The sequence below is a fragment of the Scardinius erythrophthalmus genome, assembly GCF_964197995.2.
Source record: "Scardinius erythrophthalmus genome assembly, chromosome: 11".
NCBI lineage: Eukaryota > Metazoa > Chordata > Actinopteri > Cypriniformes > Leuciscidae > Scardinius > Scardinius erythrophthalmus.
The window spans coordinates 13,268,474-13,287,496 of record NC_138231.1 but is presented as its reverse complement, the minus strand read 5'-3'; the positions used below and the strand labels follow the sequence as shown (position 1 = coordinate 13,287,496).

The 19,023-nt window shown below is 39.6% G+C and overlaps 1 protein-coding gene across 6 annotated transcripts in view; it reads right to left on the bottom strand.

Moving 5' to 3' along the window:
- The window catches only part of hmcn1 (hemicentin 1), a 116,537-nt gene that overhangs the window by 34,021 nt on the left and 63,493 nt on the right, over nt 1-19,023 (bottom strand). For 4 of the 6 annotated variants that reach the window (XM_081377750.1, XM_081377753.1, XM_081377752.1 and 1 more), the window contains exons 25-46: nt 15,534-15,629; nt 14,396-14,590; nt 14,167-14,297; nt 12,052-12,217; nt 11,816-11,942; nt 11,160-11,314; nt 10,778-11,056; nt 10,062-10,343; nt 9,408-9,516; nt 9,148-9,317; nt 8,782-8,936; nt 8,546-8,669; nt 6,208-6,309; nt 5,908-6,084; nt 5,661-5,812; nt 5,419-5,542; nt 5,053-5,228; nt 4,687-4,783; nt 4,472-4,594; nt 4,147-4,302; nt 1,835-2,110; nt 1,278-1,445 (exon numbers count right to left, since the gene is read on the bottom strand). In XM_081377750.1, the coding sequence (XP_081233876.1) occupies nt 1,278-1,445; nt 1,835-2,110; nt 4,147-4,302; nt 4,472-4,594; nt 4,687-4,783; nt 5,053-5,228; nt 5,419-5,542; nt 5,661-5,812; nt 5,908-6,084; nt 6,208-6,309; nt 8,546-8,669; nt 8,782-8,936; nt 9,148-9,317; nt 9,408-9,516; nt 10,062-10,343; nt 10,778-11,056; nt 11,160-11,314; nt 11,816-11,942; nt 12,052-12,217; nt 14,167-14,297; nt 14,396-14,590; nt 15,534-15,629 (3,540 nt within the window). The remainder of the gene's footprint in view (nt 1-1,277; nt 1,446-1,834; nt 2,111-4,146; nt 4,303-4,471; nt 4,595-4,686; nt 4,784-5,052; nt 5,229-5,418; nt 5,543-5,660; nt 5,813-5,907; nt 6,085-6,207; nt 6,310-8,545; nt 8,670-8,781; nt 8,937-9,147; nt 9,318-9,407; nt 9,517-10,061; nt 10,344-10,777; nt 11,057-11,159; nt 11,315-11,815; nt 11,943-12,051; nt 12,218-14,166; nt 14,298-14,395; nt 14,591-15,533; nt 15,630-19,023) is intronic. The other 2 variants (XM_081377751.1, XM_081377754.1) reach the window with 1 other exon arrangement.

Genomic DNA, 19,023 nt, shown 5'->3' with positions numbered 1-19,023 from the left:
AGTAAATCTTTGGATGAGCTTTGCAATAGGGGTGGGAATCACAGTGTACTCACGATATGATACGATACATGATACATGGCTCACGATATCAATAATATCACAATACAGCAATTCTGCGATAATCAATATATTTCTAGACAATCCTTAATTGATACATCATGATATCTGTCTAACTGTGAAAACAAAATGCCAGTGGAAAGGTTAAGTGCAGGTTTTCTCTCTTTATTCAAGTCCAAACTGTTAGAAAACAGCACAAAAAGTTTTTCAGTCTGTAAATTAAATTGAACGTTTTAAGTAAATTAAACATTTTCAAGGAGATCAGGCTGATGGCGTTGCAAGTGGCTTTGCATGTTCATGGTATTACCTGTGCACTTTACTTTTACCAGGCAGTTCTTGTATATTGCGTACTCTTTGTCGATTTTGTTTGTCCCATCTATGGTATAAAAGCCGAAGTGTGTCCAGACTTTTGACTTAAACGTGGCTGGGGCATCAATGATTTTACTCACAATGCTGTCTGCCATCCCATTAAAAACCTCTTTTTCTTAGGCTAGTTAACTTATGTTCACGTTTCCCTCATTCATGTGTTGAGCGCCACCTCGAGGAGCCATGAAGTAGCGATGCTGGGAGCAGGGAAATCTATTTAGAGCGCCTTATTTTATTAATTATAATATCGATATTTGGCGCCAGCGTATTGATTCTGGAATTGCATGGAGAAGGGCAACTGTATGTTTCCCTATCGATATTTTGTTCCACCCCTACTTTGCAATACAGGCAATAAGGCTAGCAACACTTCTAATCATTTATGGAGTGGCAATATTACAGACTGAATATGTGATCAATAATGTGTCTATCTTACATATTGTGGTCCTGTTTTCTGTCCAGCTCCATGTCTTTGTGGCATACTGGCGGACAGTCTGAGAATAGCTCAGCACAGACTCCCTTACAATGTGGTTCATTTATGCAGGTGGCCTCCGGGAAGTTTATGATGTCTAAGGTTACAGTGATGGATGTACCTCATACTTGCTGCTAGCAGAGGATCAGTCTCTGTTTACACTGGAAGCCGAAAATGGAGAGTTTATGAGAACATCTGTCTAGCTATTTTTCTTTTCAGTTACCCACTGATCTGTGGTGTTTGGCTGCTTACTGAAGCTATCTTGTTACTTGAGTTATTACACTTGGTTAACCAAGTCTGTTAACTGGTACTGAGGTCCTTACCTAGACTCAGTGGTGTAGACATTTTGGAGAAAGACAAATGCCTTCATTAAAGGAGTTGGTACCTGCAATGACCCGAACAGAGCTAGACATGCTGATCTGTTGGCCGTCTTTAAGCCACGTGATAGCTGGTGGTGGCATTCCAGAAGCTTCACAGGTGAGAACAACCGGGTTCTTCACAACAACACTCACATTCTCAGGCATCTGCGTCTGACCAATGATGGTGGGAGGAACTGAATAGATAATGCACACAAAATGTCAGTATATATAAATGACAACAACAACAACAAAAAACCTAAACATATGGAATAAGTAACATTACTTTACTAGAGATATGAAAAGTTAGTTTGAATTTTGTTAGTATTATGAACAACAGCTACAGCTGAATTGATTTAACTCTAAAATAGTAATAAATAATAGAATAAAATGATACACTAAAATAATAAAATGATAAAAAGATAATATTATAAAATATTTTTAAATAGTTAAAATGATCAAATAATAACATCACCTAAACGTTTGGAGGACCAGTGGAAATTGAGAAAAGTTTTCAGAATAATCCATTTGGTGATGCTAGTGGCTCAGAAACTACACATTAAGAAAACTTTGACTTTTTTCTTACCATGAATATTGACGTCATATTTCCTGTCAGCCTGTCCTGCCACATTGACAGCGATACAGGTGTATCGTCCGGTGTCAGCCACTTGAGCATCCTGGATGCGTAAAAGTTGGGCCTCATTAAGTATTTGAAACCTGCTGCCGGTGCTCAGGGGTCTACCGTCTTTCATCCATGATATGGCAGGTCTGGGCACCCCATCTGCTTCACACTTCAGAGTGATATCTCCACCTCGCATCACTGTCTCCTCATCCTGATTTGAGGAGCTGATGGAGGGACGAACTGTTTGGAATGAAGGAAGGAAGAAACATGGTGGAATAAAGAGGATTACTGTATCTTTGTGAGGTGCATTTGAGTTGAGTCTGGGTGATATGGCCCAAAAAAAATTATTGCAATTTTTTTTATATATCATTCGATATCCATATTTATCAGGGTATTCATTTCATACCATTGATGGGGAAGGAAATGCATTACACATGTTTGATAGACCTCAAGAATAAAATAAAAAAATTCGAAAATAAAATTTTCCCCAAATCCTGTGTTTTCTGTTCCCTTTCGAGGGAACTCACGCTGCGTTGAATGATAACACTATGGGGGAGCGCCTTTGCGTGACTGCCTTCTGAAGTATAGGGGGTCACAGACCTGTCTCTCCAGACTACCAAGGAGACGGCTCGTGTCATCGCCGCTCCATGGCAGCATTAGTAGCTACGAAGAGGCAACTCTGGGTAAACCTCTCTGGCATCAAGGAGAAGGATAAGAGCTTACTCCTTGATGCCCTGCTGTCACCTTCCGTGGCTCGGTCAATTCGGATGTCGAGAGGTTCCAGGGGGCTGAGCAACAATCAGCCGCATTCCAGAGGTTCAACCCTCACTGCTATCAGGGGGCAGCCCCAGCCATCAACATTGAGCTCCTTCCACAGACAGCAGCAGAACCCTTGCTGCTCGAGCCCCCCCTCAAAGAGCCTGGGGGGTCAAAACAGCACCCTTGCCCGAAGCCTCCTAAAGAGAAAACAGATCTGAGAAATGTTATTCTCGCAAAGAAAGCTTTGGGAGAGAGGTCCTGATGCCAAACGTAGGCCTCTGTGGGCGGACCCCCCCCCCAGGGGGAGCGACGAGAATTCGCTCCTCCAAGGAGCCCTCAGAAAATCGAATTGTTAACCCTGCCGCCTTTGGTACTTCAGGGTGCATTGGTTTCCAAACGAACACACATCTCAGTGTTCACCCAAGTTTGTTGCGGCCCTGCAGAGTTCGTTCCATCCAAGGAGGCTTGTAGAAAAATCAGTCTGTTTGTTCCCTGTCTGCCAGCTGCTTCAGGGCACCGAGCACAGTATTCAGAGTATTCCCGAGGTGTGGGTCCTGTGTACAAAGACGGCTCATCATGGGGACTGTGGAGAGAACATCATCTTTCCTGGCACATAAAATGCCTAGAGATGTTGGCTGTACTTCTAGCTCAGAGGTACTTCCTCTCGTATCTAAGAGGCCATCATGTTCTAGTTCGAACAGACAATATGTCGTTGGTCTCATACATAAATCGCTGGGGCAGGACGCTATGGTGCAGACGTGTCTGTATGCATCTCCTTGATCGCTCTGCTCCCGGGAGTTCCAGATAGAGTGTGCCGGGAAGGGGTCAGTTTGCTCTTGATAGCCCCGTTTTGGCTGGCCCGAGTATGGTTCTCGAACCTTATAGTTATCCTCCTCGACGGCCCCCATGGGAGATTTCCATCAGGAGGGACCTTCTATCGCAGGCTGGGGGATAATATTCCACCCTCTGCCAGAGTTATGAAAACTGTGGGTCTGGCCCCTGAGGGGGAACAGTTCATAAATGCTGCTCTCTCAACCAAGGTTGTAGATACCATCTTAAACTCTACAGCTCCCTCCATTAGGGAAACTATATGCCTTGAAATGGAGTTTTCACTTTTCACGTTCCCCCATAGTATCATCATTCGACGCAGCGACTCGTTCCCTTCTCAGGGAACACGTTTCTCAGGGAGACATTTTTCTGTATTCTTAGTTTAATTATTTAATACTAATTTATTATCAGAAATGGTAGTTAACCTTAACCCTAACCCAAAAATGGAAGTATAAAAACTTCAGTTCATTTTTAAAAAATGCAATCAAATGTACTGTAAATATAGCAATTTAGAACAAAACATTGCATTTTTTATTAAAATAAGTTTACTGTATAAATTTTAAAATATCTTGTTTTTATGATATTGAATATGATATTGTGGATTTATTTTCCAATAAATATTGATACTGATTTATCACCTAGTCCAAGATTGACCGATAGTGCCTGTAATGTGAGAGAAGATGGTGTACCGTAGACTTGCAGATTGTACTCTTTCATCGCACTGCCAGCTGCACTGGTGGCCAGACAGGTGTAAGAGAAAGCGTCAGCCTTCTCAGCACTGGAAATCTGCAGCTGCCGCCCACCAGAAAGAACACGCACACGTGAATCTCCCTTTAGCTCTGAACCTAAGAGACACAAAATAATACACAAACTTAGAGTAAGGGTTTGTTGAAATGTGACTAATTATGAGAGTATGAGGTTGAAAATGACAATAAATGTGATGAGGATAGTGATGAGGAGTTTTATAATCTGTAGGAGGATGGTGATGATGAAAACAGTCATGATGAGCCTCACCGTTTTTCTTCCAGGTTAGACGGGGAGGAGGGATCCCACTGGACTCACAAACAAGTGTCATGAGGCTCCCCTCAATCACAGTCAGAGAAGACACCTCATCAGATCCACGGATACTGGGAGGAACTGGGGAAAAACAAATAATAGAAAGAGAAACAATTATATTATACATTATAATTTGACTCAAGTTCAGTTTATATTATATTTTAAGCACTCACCCCACACGTTCAGGTTATAGTGCTTCTCCGTTTTTCCTGCCACATTGATTGCCTCACATGTGTACCTGCCTGTGTCCTGGATCTGAGCACTGGTAATCTGCAAATACAAAATAATTATCAAATTAATACCATCTAATGCCTTTTAAATTAAAATAACAGCAATCCAAAATGAACTTCACTTGCTTCATGATGCAAGGGTGTTGTAATTTCCAAGGTGTAGTTATATGGTTCCTATGGTATGCTGGGTGGTTGCTAGGGTGTTGCTAGGGTGTTGCTAGGGACCTGCTAGTGTTATCTGGGTGATTGCTAGGTTGTTGCTTTCTGGCCCAAGTCAAAACAGCTTACAGGCTGATGAATGTACTGTACCTTCAGAAAGCTGCCGTCCTCTGACAGGCTTAATCCTGGTTTTCTATATAGCGGTCGTCCGTCTTTCCGCCAGCTCAATGCAGGTGGAGGGATGGCATCGCTCTGACAATGCAGCTGCACTGGCTGACCCATCAGAACAGTTTTGTTTACCTCCTCACCCATGATGTTGGGTGGCACTGAAGGACAGAGACACAGATAAATTCATCCTTGGTGAATAAAAGTGTTATTATCTTTAAAAAAAGAAAAAAATGCACTGACTTTTGAACAGTAGTGTAAACACATAGAAAAATACTTTGTATCAACAACTGAGTTACCCTGAAATACACTAATGATCAGGTTTAGAGTAAGAGTGTTTACTGAACTCACCGTACACATGTAGGTCATATTCTCTGTGCTGTTCTCCACCTGCATTCACAGCCACACAGGTGTAATGACCTGTGTCACTGACCTGCGCACTAACGAATGACAACACTCTGCCACCTGACAATACCTAGTAAAAGAGGAAATTGAAAACTGATATAACATATTCTTAACCTTTAAGTAGAGTTGACTGCAAACCAATATGTACAAGTACGCATGACAGCATCCAAACTCCAACACGCACAGACCTGGATGCCATCTGAGAAGCTGGAGACAGGTCTGCCTTCTTTAAGCCAGGTGAGGCTGGGCATGGGAACTCCTGAGGCTTCACACTCTAACCTGACTGGCTCATTCACCACCACTGTTATCATTCCTCCTTTGCTAGAAATGGAGGGGGGAACTAATGGAAAGAGACAGAGAACATTAGATGATCAAAACCAAGAAATGTGTCAGGAAACAGTCAAACTTTTGACTGAAAGATTGTTTCATACTCACCATACACCTGCAGACTGTATGTGAGCTCAGTGCTGCCGGCCACATTGATGGCCACACATTTGTAGAGTCCAGCATCTGACACCTGCGCCCGGTCAATTTCTAGAACCTGACCTCTACTTAGAATGTTAACACCTGCAGCGTTTGTCAATGGACGACTGTCTTTATACCACGTCACAGCTGCAGCAGAAAAGGCATGTAAAAAATTTGTATAAACTACACCACCTGTACTTTTGTAAACTATTACTAGCCAGTTCAAATGTAATATTGCCCTAAAAAAACGGGAAATGAAGTATGACTCACCTGGCAAAGGACTTCCTGTTGCCTTACACTTTAGCTGAATTTGGAAGCCAGCAAGGATGGTTTCATTGAGTGTCTCTCCAGCATACTGGATGCTGGGAGGTTCTATAAAACACATGCACAAACTTATTTACCATGATGCACGTTAGGGTATTTAGGGACTGTTCGTTTTTTATTTAAGGGGCCACCGGAGGAGTTTTGAGATCTGTTGTCAAAAAAGACATGACCCTCCCTTCGCCAGCAATAAATTTTTCTATGACCCTCCAAAATGATTGTGAAAAAAGGCATGACCCTCCCCGATAACTTATTGATTAGCCTACTTCTGTACTGGTTTGCGCTTGGCAAAGATGGGCAGATAGCAATTGTTTTTTTTTTTTTTTTTTAACCATAAACTCTCGCTTTCTCATCTTACTAGGGCTGTAACGATAGACCAAACCTATGATTCGGTTCGTATCACGATTTTTTAAAAAATCATGTTTTCGGTGCTGATGCGGTGTGACTCGTTCAACATGTGGGTGGCTCTGCCAACAAAGCATCTAAAAGCTGTCACAAAGAACCGGCAAAAGTAATGATTATTAATATGTCAAATATAGCAAGGAGACATTTTAATTGTTTATTAATAAACAAGTGTTTTCTGTGTCGACTGCAAAGATGAAGTTGACGATGCGTCGCGATCTTCTCAGAACGCGCCAGAAAGAAATGCACATTTCATAAGCAGAAAGCAGTCTGTTTTCCTTCGTTTTGAATTGTTCTGTTTAAAAGTAGACATTTCAAGCTTTCTATATATTTCTCAGGTCTGTGAGGCAAGTAGCATAGCCTACCTTACGCTGAGTTTCGGTTCATTTATGAGACAAGAGTCCAGTTCACTCGCCCGCGCCTCCGTGTCTACTATTTTCTACTATATTTACTTCTTATTTATTAAATCCAGATGAAACATTGATTAAAATTAAGATACAATTAATAAAAAAACGAAATTCACTTTAAAGAAAGGCTTTGTGCTTTCTGTTTGAGGTCTCTGTGAAATTTTTAAAGTCACTTTCAGAGCAGTCATATCCGTATTGGAGAACTGTCACGCCCATAACATTGTTTTTTTTTTTTTTTTACATAAATGCGAACACGAAAAAAAAAATATCTATATATTTTATGTTCTGTGGAGGCCGATCTTTATTCATCCGGTGGGTATATATCTTTTGGTTTGCACAGACACTGTAATTCATAGAATTACTAAAAAATATTTTGCCACCTAAAAGATTTTTTGTGTCACGTCACATGTGTATTTCCCTCATATTAAATATAAAACGCATGTGTAGACTGATATTTTTCTAATGTCTTGACTCCTTTCAGACGTTTCAAAATATTGGTATTAAATGCATTTTCTGAGAATTTATATTTCAAGTTTTGACTGCAAATGTCACGTCCATAACACTGGAATCGCCCAATTTTAACGAATTTATCCTCAACTAGTTTTTGTGGTGTAGGTCTACGTATTTTATTATGTTAACTTAAATAATACTAATAGTAATTTAAAGATGTGGTAGCCCTACATCTTACACATCGTGGAAACAAAATAAGAATGGAAACTAAAATATGGCAGTATCGTGCTATACAGCGCACATTCTATCAGCTGCAGTTCTGGCGCCTCAGTCCCAATACTGTAAAACTCGACGTTCACATCACATGTTAATGCAGCGGTAGAGTTACACTCACAGGACACTGTGCACTTATTCGCTATAACAAAAGTTCATTATTTGCTCGTTCTTTAAAGCTTTGCCGGGTAAACATTTCTTTGGCATTCTGTTCTGACATGTTTTTCTAAGCGCGAACTGAAGTGCGCGCGCACTGTCAAACAGCGCCAAACTGGATTTTTGTTGGGTCAGACCCATCTGATATCGAAGGGGGGCTGATAACGCGAGATCAACATGGAGCTAAATGGAAAAAAATAGCACCAAACAAGCCACTTTGAAATGTTGCTGTTTTCATGAATATAAAAGTTGGGTGACCCTCCCCCTAGACAAAAAAAAATTGGATGACCCTCCCCTTAACAAAGAATAAAAAGACATGACCCTCCCCTATTTTCCTCCGGTGGCCCCTTCCATAAATACTGAACGGTCCCTTAGGTGAATTTCAATCAATCAGTCAATCAATATACAGTATATTTTTTTTGATTGATTTAATTCATTATAATGAGATGTTTTTAGAGTTTTAGATGAGATGTTGAATGGTTCTACAAATAGGCATTATGCAAAATATAATTTCTTAATTTTTTCTTTTGATTTTGACAGTGTTTCGGAAAATCACAATTAATATGCCTGTACTGGCTGTTTTTATAAGTATTTCCTACCATGCACACTGAGGCGAATGTGCTGTTGTGCCTCGCCTGCCGCATTAGTTGCCACACACGTATATTTCCCAGCATCCTCCAGCCTGGCCTTCTTTATGTGAAATACCCTGCCTGCGGATTCCAGCTAAATGCCAGATGGAGAAATAATGAGAGAGGAGATAGTACATGTGGTTATGTAAACCTCCTCAAACACTCGATTTACTTTAAAAGGCTTCTGTCATGCTTTAAAGTCTGACCTTCAGAAATTCTTGTGTCGTGTCCACAGGACGGCCGTCTTTGAGCCATGTAATGCTGGGAGGTGGAATTCCACTGACCACACACTGAAGGCTGATTGATGTGTGGAGGACCACTGACCTCTCAGCTGGACCAGTAGAACGAATAGCTGGGGAGACTGACAGACAAATATTAAAGAAATAAACAATGAAATTTTACCAAACATGTCTCTGAAACTTATAACTTTTTTATAACTTTTACTTTATAACTTAGAGAAACCTGAAAAGTCATCTTAGGCCTTCCTCTCTGTGAGCAGTTAAGGTAAACATCAAATAAAAATATTAGCAAAAATTGACAGATGTTAAATAAAAATCTATAATGATCATTACCATGTACAGACACTTTAAACTCTCTCTCTTGTTCTCCAGCCTCGTTGGTCGCTACACAGTGAAAAAGTGCTGTATCAGACACCTGAGCGCGCGAGATGACCAATCGACGGCCGTTTGATGTTATCCGCACCCCTTCACCCTGCCTCACCGGTGCGCCATCCTTCAGCCACCTTCAGAGATAGACAGATGCAAATGAGTGACAATTCAGTTCTGCATATACAGTACGATTATGTCATGTGTGGATGTACTGAAGTCCTCACGTAATAGTTGGAGTAGGTGTGCCTGTAGCGTCGCAGTCCAGCTCTAGGATATTGTTGAGGATGACCGTGGCATCTGTGGTGTCGCTTGCCCCATCAACAACAGGAGGAACTAAATACACACACACAAAAATTATAGTCAAACACTACAGCATCTCCGGAATTGTAAACCAAACGTGTCTTTGAAATAATGCGTGAAAAAACTCACATAATGAAAACGCATAGAGAGTTAATAAATGCCACATGCTTGGGTCACATGGATACTGACTCTACCATTGCCCTTTAATCTTGCTGAATCTTTTATACATTTCCTTCATTTGTTGTTAACCAGTTTACTGGCTCATAAAACACTATGCTGTTGATTTCCTGCAATTTCATTCCAATGATGCAACACAAATGCGGACTGACTGATTATGGCGGTCTGTTGGATGCATGTATAAGGACCATAATGGTGTACAGATGTTTAGAAGATCAATGTGCAGATCGAGACATGATCTGTCTCGCTCATGAACACAAAAACACATGACACCTAAGTTCCTGATTCCTGTGGATAGTGAAGAGATTTAGAAGTACTTTGTGTTTTTTATCTCCCTGTTTAGGTGACTTTTTCTTGAATTTTAACAGATCACAAAAAAATGTCAATGTGTGTCATTATACCTAAGACACTGACGTCATATTTGATCTCCCTCGCTCCAGCAACACTGGTAGCTACACAAACATATCGACCAGCGTCAGACGGAAGTGCACTGAGGATTTCGATTTTGCGACCCTGCTCTAGAACACGCAGGTTCTCTCTAGCAGCCACCGGTGAACCATCCTTTAGCCAGGTCAGTGAGGGAGGAGGGTGACCTTCAGCTTCACATTTCAAAATCAGAGATTTACTGAGCACGACCTTCATGTCTGTGGGACCATCAGAACCGGCAGTGATGGAGGGGGGAACTGAATGATGACAAAAAAGGAAGAGTGCACATGAAAAAGTGTTACCAAAAGCTAAAACTAAATGGCAATAAAGTATTAAAGTATTTGCATGCAATTTTTTGCACCAATACCACACTTTTCTACTGTACAAAGTGCAAAAAAATAAAAACTTTCTGACCAATGAAAAATACATACAGTAGTTTTTTCTATTGCTTTGTACTGTATGTATTTACATGTTTCTTTACAAATATACACTACAATTCAAATGTAAAAATATGAATTACTTCTTTTTTTTCCCCCGAATGGTATAAGTTTCTATGTTACTTTGTTTTTATTTACTGTTTATTCCTTTCTTGTAAAATGACTTTGAATCTAAAAAACCAACCAACCAACAAACATACCTTAATAACAATTAAAAAAACAAAACACTAAAAAACTCTTTAGCAAGCCCTCACCATAGACATCAAGCTCATAAATTTTCTCAGCGGTGCCGGCCACACTGGTGACTTTACAGGTGTACTGTCCAGCATCTGACATTTGAGCTCTTGAGATCTTAAGGAACTGCCCTCGGTCCACATACTGGGTCTGTCTGCTGGACAGAATGACCTCTCTGTTCTTGTACCATGTGATGGCAGGGAGTGGCACACCCCGTACCTCACACTCCAGAGTCACCACATTACCCAGCAGAACTGTCACTTCAGAAGACGTGTTTCCTCCCTTAATGCTGGGTGGCACTGAGTTGGTAGAATGGAAGGACAGACAGAAAGGGCAGCAAATTTAGCATTCTGTTGATGTGAAACCCATATTTGAAACCCAAGACATTATGAGTCAAATTACCAAAGATACTGAGGTTAAAATCTTTGGACTGCTTTCCTGCAGCGTTGGTGGCGCTACACTGGTATCGTGCCTGGTCACCTAAGCGAGCACTCTTTATCTTCAACTGCTGTCCTCTGTTTGAAACTTCAATATTGTTGTCACCCAAAAACACTGGCCTAAAACATAGAGTGAAAAGGACAGATAACGCTAATTCCCCTATATTGTTTCAAAATGTAAAAATCAGGGGGGAATTCACTGAAAATGAATTGCACAACCGATAGTGTTTATTTGCAAGCACAGTGTTGATTTAGCGCCTTATTAGCAAAAGGAACTAAGCAAATCAAGTAAGGATACAAACCTTCCTAACATCTATTAGAGAATGCAATTTACAAGACATCATTCCCAAAAGTCTGTGCTGGGTTATGGAGGATGCCCAAATTAATTAGGTAAAAGCACAACATTAATTGTGTCAGGCAGGAGTTTTGTGAATCTATGATAAGGATAATTTGAAGACTAAAGATGTTTATGCTTGAAACATTGACAACAAATTTAAATACTCATGCATTTAGTACCTGGTTTAACTGGGTTTCGGGTGGTTAGCGAATAAGCTGAATTCACCCCTCTTTTTTTTAGAGGAGAATAATTACGTTTTCTTTAAGCTTTTTGGAGTAACTTACTTCATGTCTTTGTACCACTGAATTGTGGGAAAGGGATCTCCTTTGACCCTGCATTCCAGAATGATCTCTTGATTAAGCACGGCAGACAGGTCACGTGACCCAACTGTCCCAATGATCGTAGGAGGAACTAAACAGAGAAAAGACCAGCTTAATAAGACATAATACCAGCTGGTAAAAAGATAACACTGTTAATGTCATACATCATAGTAAGTGGATGTTATTGCAGAATATTTTACCCAACACATCTAAGTAAAAGTCTCTCTCTGTGCTTCCAGCAATGTTGATGGCCTTGCAGGTGTAGCGTCCGGCATCTGCAACAGCCGCTTTCAAAAGCTTAAGAGTTTTGCCCTTCTGCAGAATCTGCACATCACTGCTAGAAACCACCTGGTTAAATGATACAAGCTATTGAGAAATTATAAATAACAAAATCAACAAATATTAACAGAATTCCTTAAACACTGCAAGTGAATTTTAACTCTACTAATTGACCTATTTTAAATTTTAAAGGGCACCTATTATGGAATTTAGAAATTTACCTTTCATGTAGTGTGTAACATAGATCTAAGTGAACAAAAACATCCTGCAAAGTTTGAAATATGAAAGTGCACCGTATATAAAGTTATTGTCTTTCAAAAGTAAGAGTCGACTCTGAGTCATTTTTATGAATCGTTAGAAGACCGAAGCTTTTTCTCTGACTAGATGACGTCAACTTGTCAAGTTATTTGAATACGATACGCCCACTTATTGCGCTCCAAGGCCAGGGAAAACTTGAAAACATCATGGCGACGAGACGCTAGGTGTGTTCGACATCGGCTGCGGCTGGATGTAACTGTTTATATACTGTCTATGAATGTAACCGATCGGCGAGAGTAGCCGCGTGCAGGCGGGGAGGAGCTGCAAACGGAGACGTGAAGTCGGACACTTTCTGGTTCCCGTAGTGACCGCTCACGTGGTGTTTGCATACTTTACCACAGCTGAAGTGAAATAAATTTGCCTAATAATACACAGATGTTTCAGAGACATTTTCATTCAATACTTTGTGTATTGCTTCATACAGCGTCTGTTTGAACAAGAATAAAGTTCAACATAAGCTACTATCAATGAAGTGGAGTCTATGTTTTTTAATCAGTTTTAATTTGATAAACATGACACAATATAGCATCGCAACTACATGAAAAGAGTGTTTAATGTTATAAAAACGGATTTGTGAGCTTTAGAGGAACTAAAGGTGTTCGAATAAACACGCAAGCTGCATGAAGTCGAACAAGCCTGCTGTGTTCTGAAGTGCGACACAAAAGCAAACTTTTTCTGCACAGAGTAGCTAACGTTATACTGATCACAACTGACCGGGTCATCTGACCAATCACCGCAGATTAGCGTCACGCAAAGAAGGGGTTTGGAAAAATGAGTCGTTGAACGAATCATTTGGGAGTCGGTGAGCAAAACAGGTAAAAATAAATGCATATTATACGACAACAAAAGTGTTTTTTGTCATTGCATGCATGTAAAACTGTTGTTGGGGACTCCCAAAACAACATTAGGAACATTTTAAATGTCATAATAGGTGCCCTTTAAATATTGATTAGAATAAATAACTTAAAAACATCCAATATTAATAAAAGGCATTAATAATGATTATCTTTTGTAAAAAAAAAAAAAAAATCCTAGAAATATCTGCTATTCTAAGATGAATCTGAATCAGCAGCCATGAGACGGCTATCCCTGGAGTGTGATTAGAAATTTCCTAATTGTTGACTTCATTTTGAAATTGATTCTGGTAAAAGCACATTTTTGAGAAGCTCTGGGGTTTTTATGACTGTTCTTGGAGCGCAAACCCAGTGATCAGAGGGAACTCATTTGTGATTGGCCTCATTGAAGGAAATACCACTTTTATTTCTCATTAGACTTCTTTTTAACTGGTTTAACTTTATGCACATTTAACAATGTGAAATGGCATTTGCAATACGCTTAAATTCCATAAATGTGATGTAATCCCAAACATTCAGCGGGAAATAATGTATGGCTGGACTTTTTTATTAACCGGGAAGTGACTGGATTGGAACGTCTTAGGCTACAATATATTTTTGTATTAAATCATTATTATTATTTAATCATAGTCTTGGTTAGGTCTGTAATAAGTACTACAGTTCTTGGTTAGGTCAGCAAAAAGGTTGCCTCAGAAACAAAGTTTTTTTTTCTTTACATTTTTTTTTTACAATCAAGTGCATGGATTATGCACCACAAGACAATAAACATTTATAAAGAATGTAAATGGGGTCAGTTTTCATCACATGTTATTGTTAATGTCAGACCCCGTGTCAAGGTGTGAATTAATAAACAGCAGCACTAACCACGACTCCATCTTTGTACCAGGTGATGACAGGTACAGGTGTGCCTGTGACATCACACACTAGGTTGGTCGGTTGATTCATCACTACAGAGACATTGGACAGCAAGCCACTGTCTCGAATATCAGGTGGGACTGAATTAAGGGGAAAGAGGAGAAAAAAGAAGAGAAAGATTGTGAAATTTGCTGAAAGCGAAACAAGCTTAAGAAATGTTTCAAACTGTTGCACTAACCATTGACCTTAAGCTGGTATTTTTTCTCTGTTGTACCAGCATCATTGACAGCCATGCAAGTGTACTCCCCATTATCCAGAGGGGACACTGAGGCCAGGATAAGAAGTGTGCCATCCTCTAAAATAGATACACCTGGCTCATTCCCTGTCAACTCCTGACCATTCCTAGACCATTTTATTACTGGCTCAGGAGTGCCTGCAACAGACAGAACAAAGGGAGTTGAGTAACAACTAATAAATACATATTAAATTAAACAATATTGTGAATATCGCAGTGATTTTAATGAATTTTTTTACCATTATGTTTCCTACAGAAGGCAACATTAGACTAGATTTGCAATCCTTCCTTGTCCTGCAGCTCATTAGTATGTTAAGACTGGAATGTTTCATTTTTCTTTGATTCATTTCCATGAACCACATTAAGCTGTTTAGGAACTGTCAATGAACTGATTCAAAACTCTGATTGAACTATTTAATAGTGTCATCACTAAATAACAGAAGTCTCTGAAATGTATATATTTTTATTTAGCAAGGACACATTACAATGATCAAAAGACATTTATAATGTTACAAAAAGATTTCTGTATGACATAAATGTTATCTTTTTGAACTATCCATCAAATAATATTAAACTTTCTCATTTTAAAATATATATTTAAATAGAAACATTTTCACACTAGTACTGTTTTTACTGTATTTTTTATCAAATTAATGCAGCCTTGGTGACCATAAGAGACTTCTTTCAAAATCATTTAAAAACTGACCCTACGTACAGTACTTACAGACCCTTACCGACCCCAAACTTTTGAACAGTATTGTACATAGGTAAATACACACATTTATTACCTTATACTGCATTGGCCAATAAATTAAAATGATTAAATAGGATTCTTGATTTAGTGAAAAACATGCACTGATTTTTTTTAAATATCTAGATTATTTTTAACTACTGTTTTAGTTTTGTATTAAACATTTTTATTTAAAAAAAAACACTTTTATGCCATTTCAGACCAGATATACACATATCAGTATATTAAATATTGTAATTTTAGTTACATCGCCCAGTTCTAGTGACATATCAGCATCTAGTGATCTTAGTGTATGAATGGTGATTTCTGATGATTCAGGTGCATGTTCACCTTTGGCAGGACAGGGGAAGGCAATCTGCTGGTTAGCGACTCTCTCCTGTAAAGGGCTGTTGAAAGGGGGCTCAGAAACCTCCACCACAGGAGGTACTGTGGAGGGAAGGAGGCAATACATGAGATTTATAGTTCACTTAAAGCCAAATAGCTGTACCGTATTTTCCGGATTATAAGTCACACTTTTTTTCATAGTTTGGCTGGTCCTGCGACTTATAGTCAGGTGCGACTTATATATCAAAATTAATTCATACTGACTGACATGAACCAAGAGAAAACATCACCGTCTACAGCCGCGAGAGTATAGATGCTGCTCCTGTAGCCTACCCATCAAAAAATTAACTGAAAACAACTGAAAACTGTTAACTGAAACATTAACCTAAAGACAACTGAGAAAGCCTGAACACAAACAAAATGCCCCCAAAAAGAAAAAAATCTCCATGTTTTAGGTGCTGATGTGGTGGTGACGCATTCATGTAACATGTAAGGGTGGTGCTGCCAGTAAAGCACCTAAAAGCTGTCACAAAGAAACAGCAAAAGTAATGATTATGAATTTGTCAAATATAGCAAGAAGACATTTTAATTGTTTACTAATAAACAAGTGTTTTCTGTGTCAGTGTCGACTGCAAAGATGAAGTTGACGATGCTGACTCACGATCTTCGCAGTAGTGAACGCACCAGAGAGAAATGCGCATTTCAGATGGATTACATAAGCAGAGAACAGTCTGTTTTCTTTCGTTTTGAATTGTTCAGTTTAAAAGTACACATTTCAAGCTTTCTATATACAGTGGCGAGAACAAGTATATGATACACTGCAGATTTTGCAGGTTTTCCTACTTACAAAGCATGTAGAGGTCTGTATTTTTTATCATAGGTACACTTCAACTGTGAGAGACGGAATCTAAAACAAAAATCCAGAAAATCACATTGTATGATTTTTAAATAATTAATTTGCATTTTATTGCATGACCTAAGTATTTGATCACCTACCAACCAGTAAGAATTCCGGCTCTCACAGACCTGTTAGCTTTTCTTTAAGAAGCCCTTCTGTTCTCTCCTGTATTAACTGCACCTGTTTGAACTCTTTACCTGTATAAAAGACACCTGTCCACACACTCAATCAAACAGACTCCAACCTCTCCACAATGGCCAAGACCAGAGAGCTGTGTAAGGACATCAGGGATAAAATTTTAGACCTGCACAAGGCTGGGATGGGCTACAGGACAATAGGCAAGCAGTTTGGTGAGAAGGCAACAACTGTTGGCGCAATTATTAGAAAATGGAAGAAGTTCAAGATGACGGTCAATCTCCCTCGGTCTGGGGCACCATCAAAGATCTCACCTTGTGGGGCATCAATGATCATGAGGAAGGTGAGGGATCAGCCCAAAACTACACGGCAGGACCTGGTCAATGACCTGAAGAAAGCTGGGACCAGTCTCAATTAGTAACACACTACGCCATCATGGATTAAAATCCTGCAGCACACGCAAGGTCCCCCTGCTAAAGCCAGCGCATGTCCAGGCCCGTCTGAATTTTGCCAATGACCATCTGGATGATCCAGAGGAGGAATGGGAGAAGGACATGTGGTCTGATGAGACAAAAATAGAGCTTTTTGGTCTAAACTCCACGCGCCATGTTTGGAGGAAGAAGGATAGTACAACCCCAAGAACACCATCCCAACCGTGAAGCATGGAGGTGGAAACATCATTCTTTGGGGATGCTTTTCTGCAAAGGGGACAGGACGACTTCACCGTATTGAGGGGAGGATGGATGGGACCATGTATTGTGAGATCTTGGCCAACAACCTCCTTCCCTCAGTAAGAGCACTGAAGATGGGACGTGGCTGGGTTTTCCAGCATGACAACGACCCGAAACACACAGCCAGGGCAACTAAGGAGTGGCTCCGTAAGAAGCATCTCAAGGTCCTGGAGTGGCCTAGCCAGTCTCCAGACCTGAACCCAATAGAAAATCTTTGGAGGGAGCTGAAAGTCCGTATTGCCCAGTGACAGCCCCGAAACCTGAAGGATCTGGAGAGGTCTGTATGGAGAAGTGGGCCAAAATCCCTGCTACAGTGTGCAAACCTGGTCAAGAACTACAGGAAACGTATGATCTCTGTAATTGCAAACAAAGGTTTCTGTACCAAATATTAAGTTCTGCTTTTCTAATGTATCAAATACTTATGTCATGCGATAAAATGCAAATGAATTACTTAAAAATCATACAATGTGATTTTCTTGATTTTTGTTTTAGATTCCGTCACTCACAGTTGAAGAGTACCTATGATAAAAATTACAGAATTCTACATGCTTTGTAAGTTGGAAAACCTGCAAAATCGGTAGTGTATCAAATACTTGTTCTCCCCACTGTATGTCTCAGGTCTGTGAGGCAAGAAGGCTACCTTATACGCTAAGTTTCGTTTATTTTATGAGACGAGCTCCAGTTCACGCGCCGGCGCCTTTGTGTCATGATTATCTATTTTCTACTATATTTACTTCTATTAAATCCAGGCAATTGGTTGATGAAACATTGGTTAAAATTAAGAAACAATTAATACAAAAAGACAGGCTTTGTGCTTTCTGTTTGAGGTTTCTGTGAAAGTTTTAAAGCAGTCTTTTAGTGCCGCTTTCAGAGCGCACACGTCCGTAATAGAGAACTGTTACGTCTGTAACATTGTTTTTTCCTCAATGTGAACATGAAAAAAAAAATTATAATAATATTTTATGTTCTGTGGAGAGCCAACCCTTCTTAATCCAGTGGGTAGTATTACTTTTGGTTTGCGCAGTGTAATTCACAGAATTACTAAAACATATTTTGTCACCTAAAAGTTAAAGATTTTTTTGTGTCATGTCCGTAACACGTGTATTTCCCTCATATTAAATATAAAACACACGTAGAATGAAATTTTTCTAATTTTCTTTATTAAAGGGAGTATGGATAGTTAAAAAAAAGACGTATCAATATATTGGTATTAAATGCATTTTCTGATCATTTTTATTTTTTTATGTTTTTACTGCAAATGTCATGTCCATAACGCTGGAATTGCCCAATTTTAAAGAATTTATCCTCAACTAGTTTTGTGGTGTAGGTCTACGTGTTTTATAATGTTAACTTCAAATAATACTAATAGTAACTTAAAGGGGACCTATTATGCCCCTTTTCACAAGATGTAAAATAAGTCTCTGATGTCCCCAGAGTGTGTATGTGAAGTTTTAGCTCAAAATACCCAACAGATCATTTTTTACAGCATGTTTAAATTGTCACTTTTTGGTGCTCAGAAAAACGTGCTGTTTTAGTGTGTGCCCTTTAAAAGCAAATAAGCTGCTGCTGCACAGCACAGGGGGCGGAGCTTCATGAGCTCGCGCTCAGTCTCAGTCAGGACGGAATGATGATAATATCATAAACTCTCTCAGTGACGGTGTTCATTTCGTCCCGGAGTCGGACAATAATGCCTACAGAGTCAGAGTGCTGTATGGAGATGGAACAGGTATAG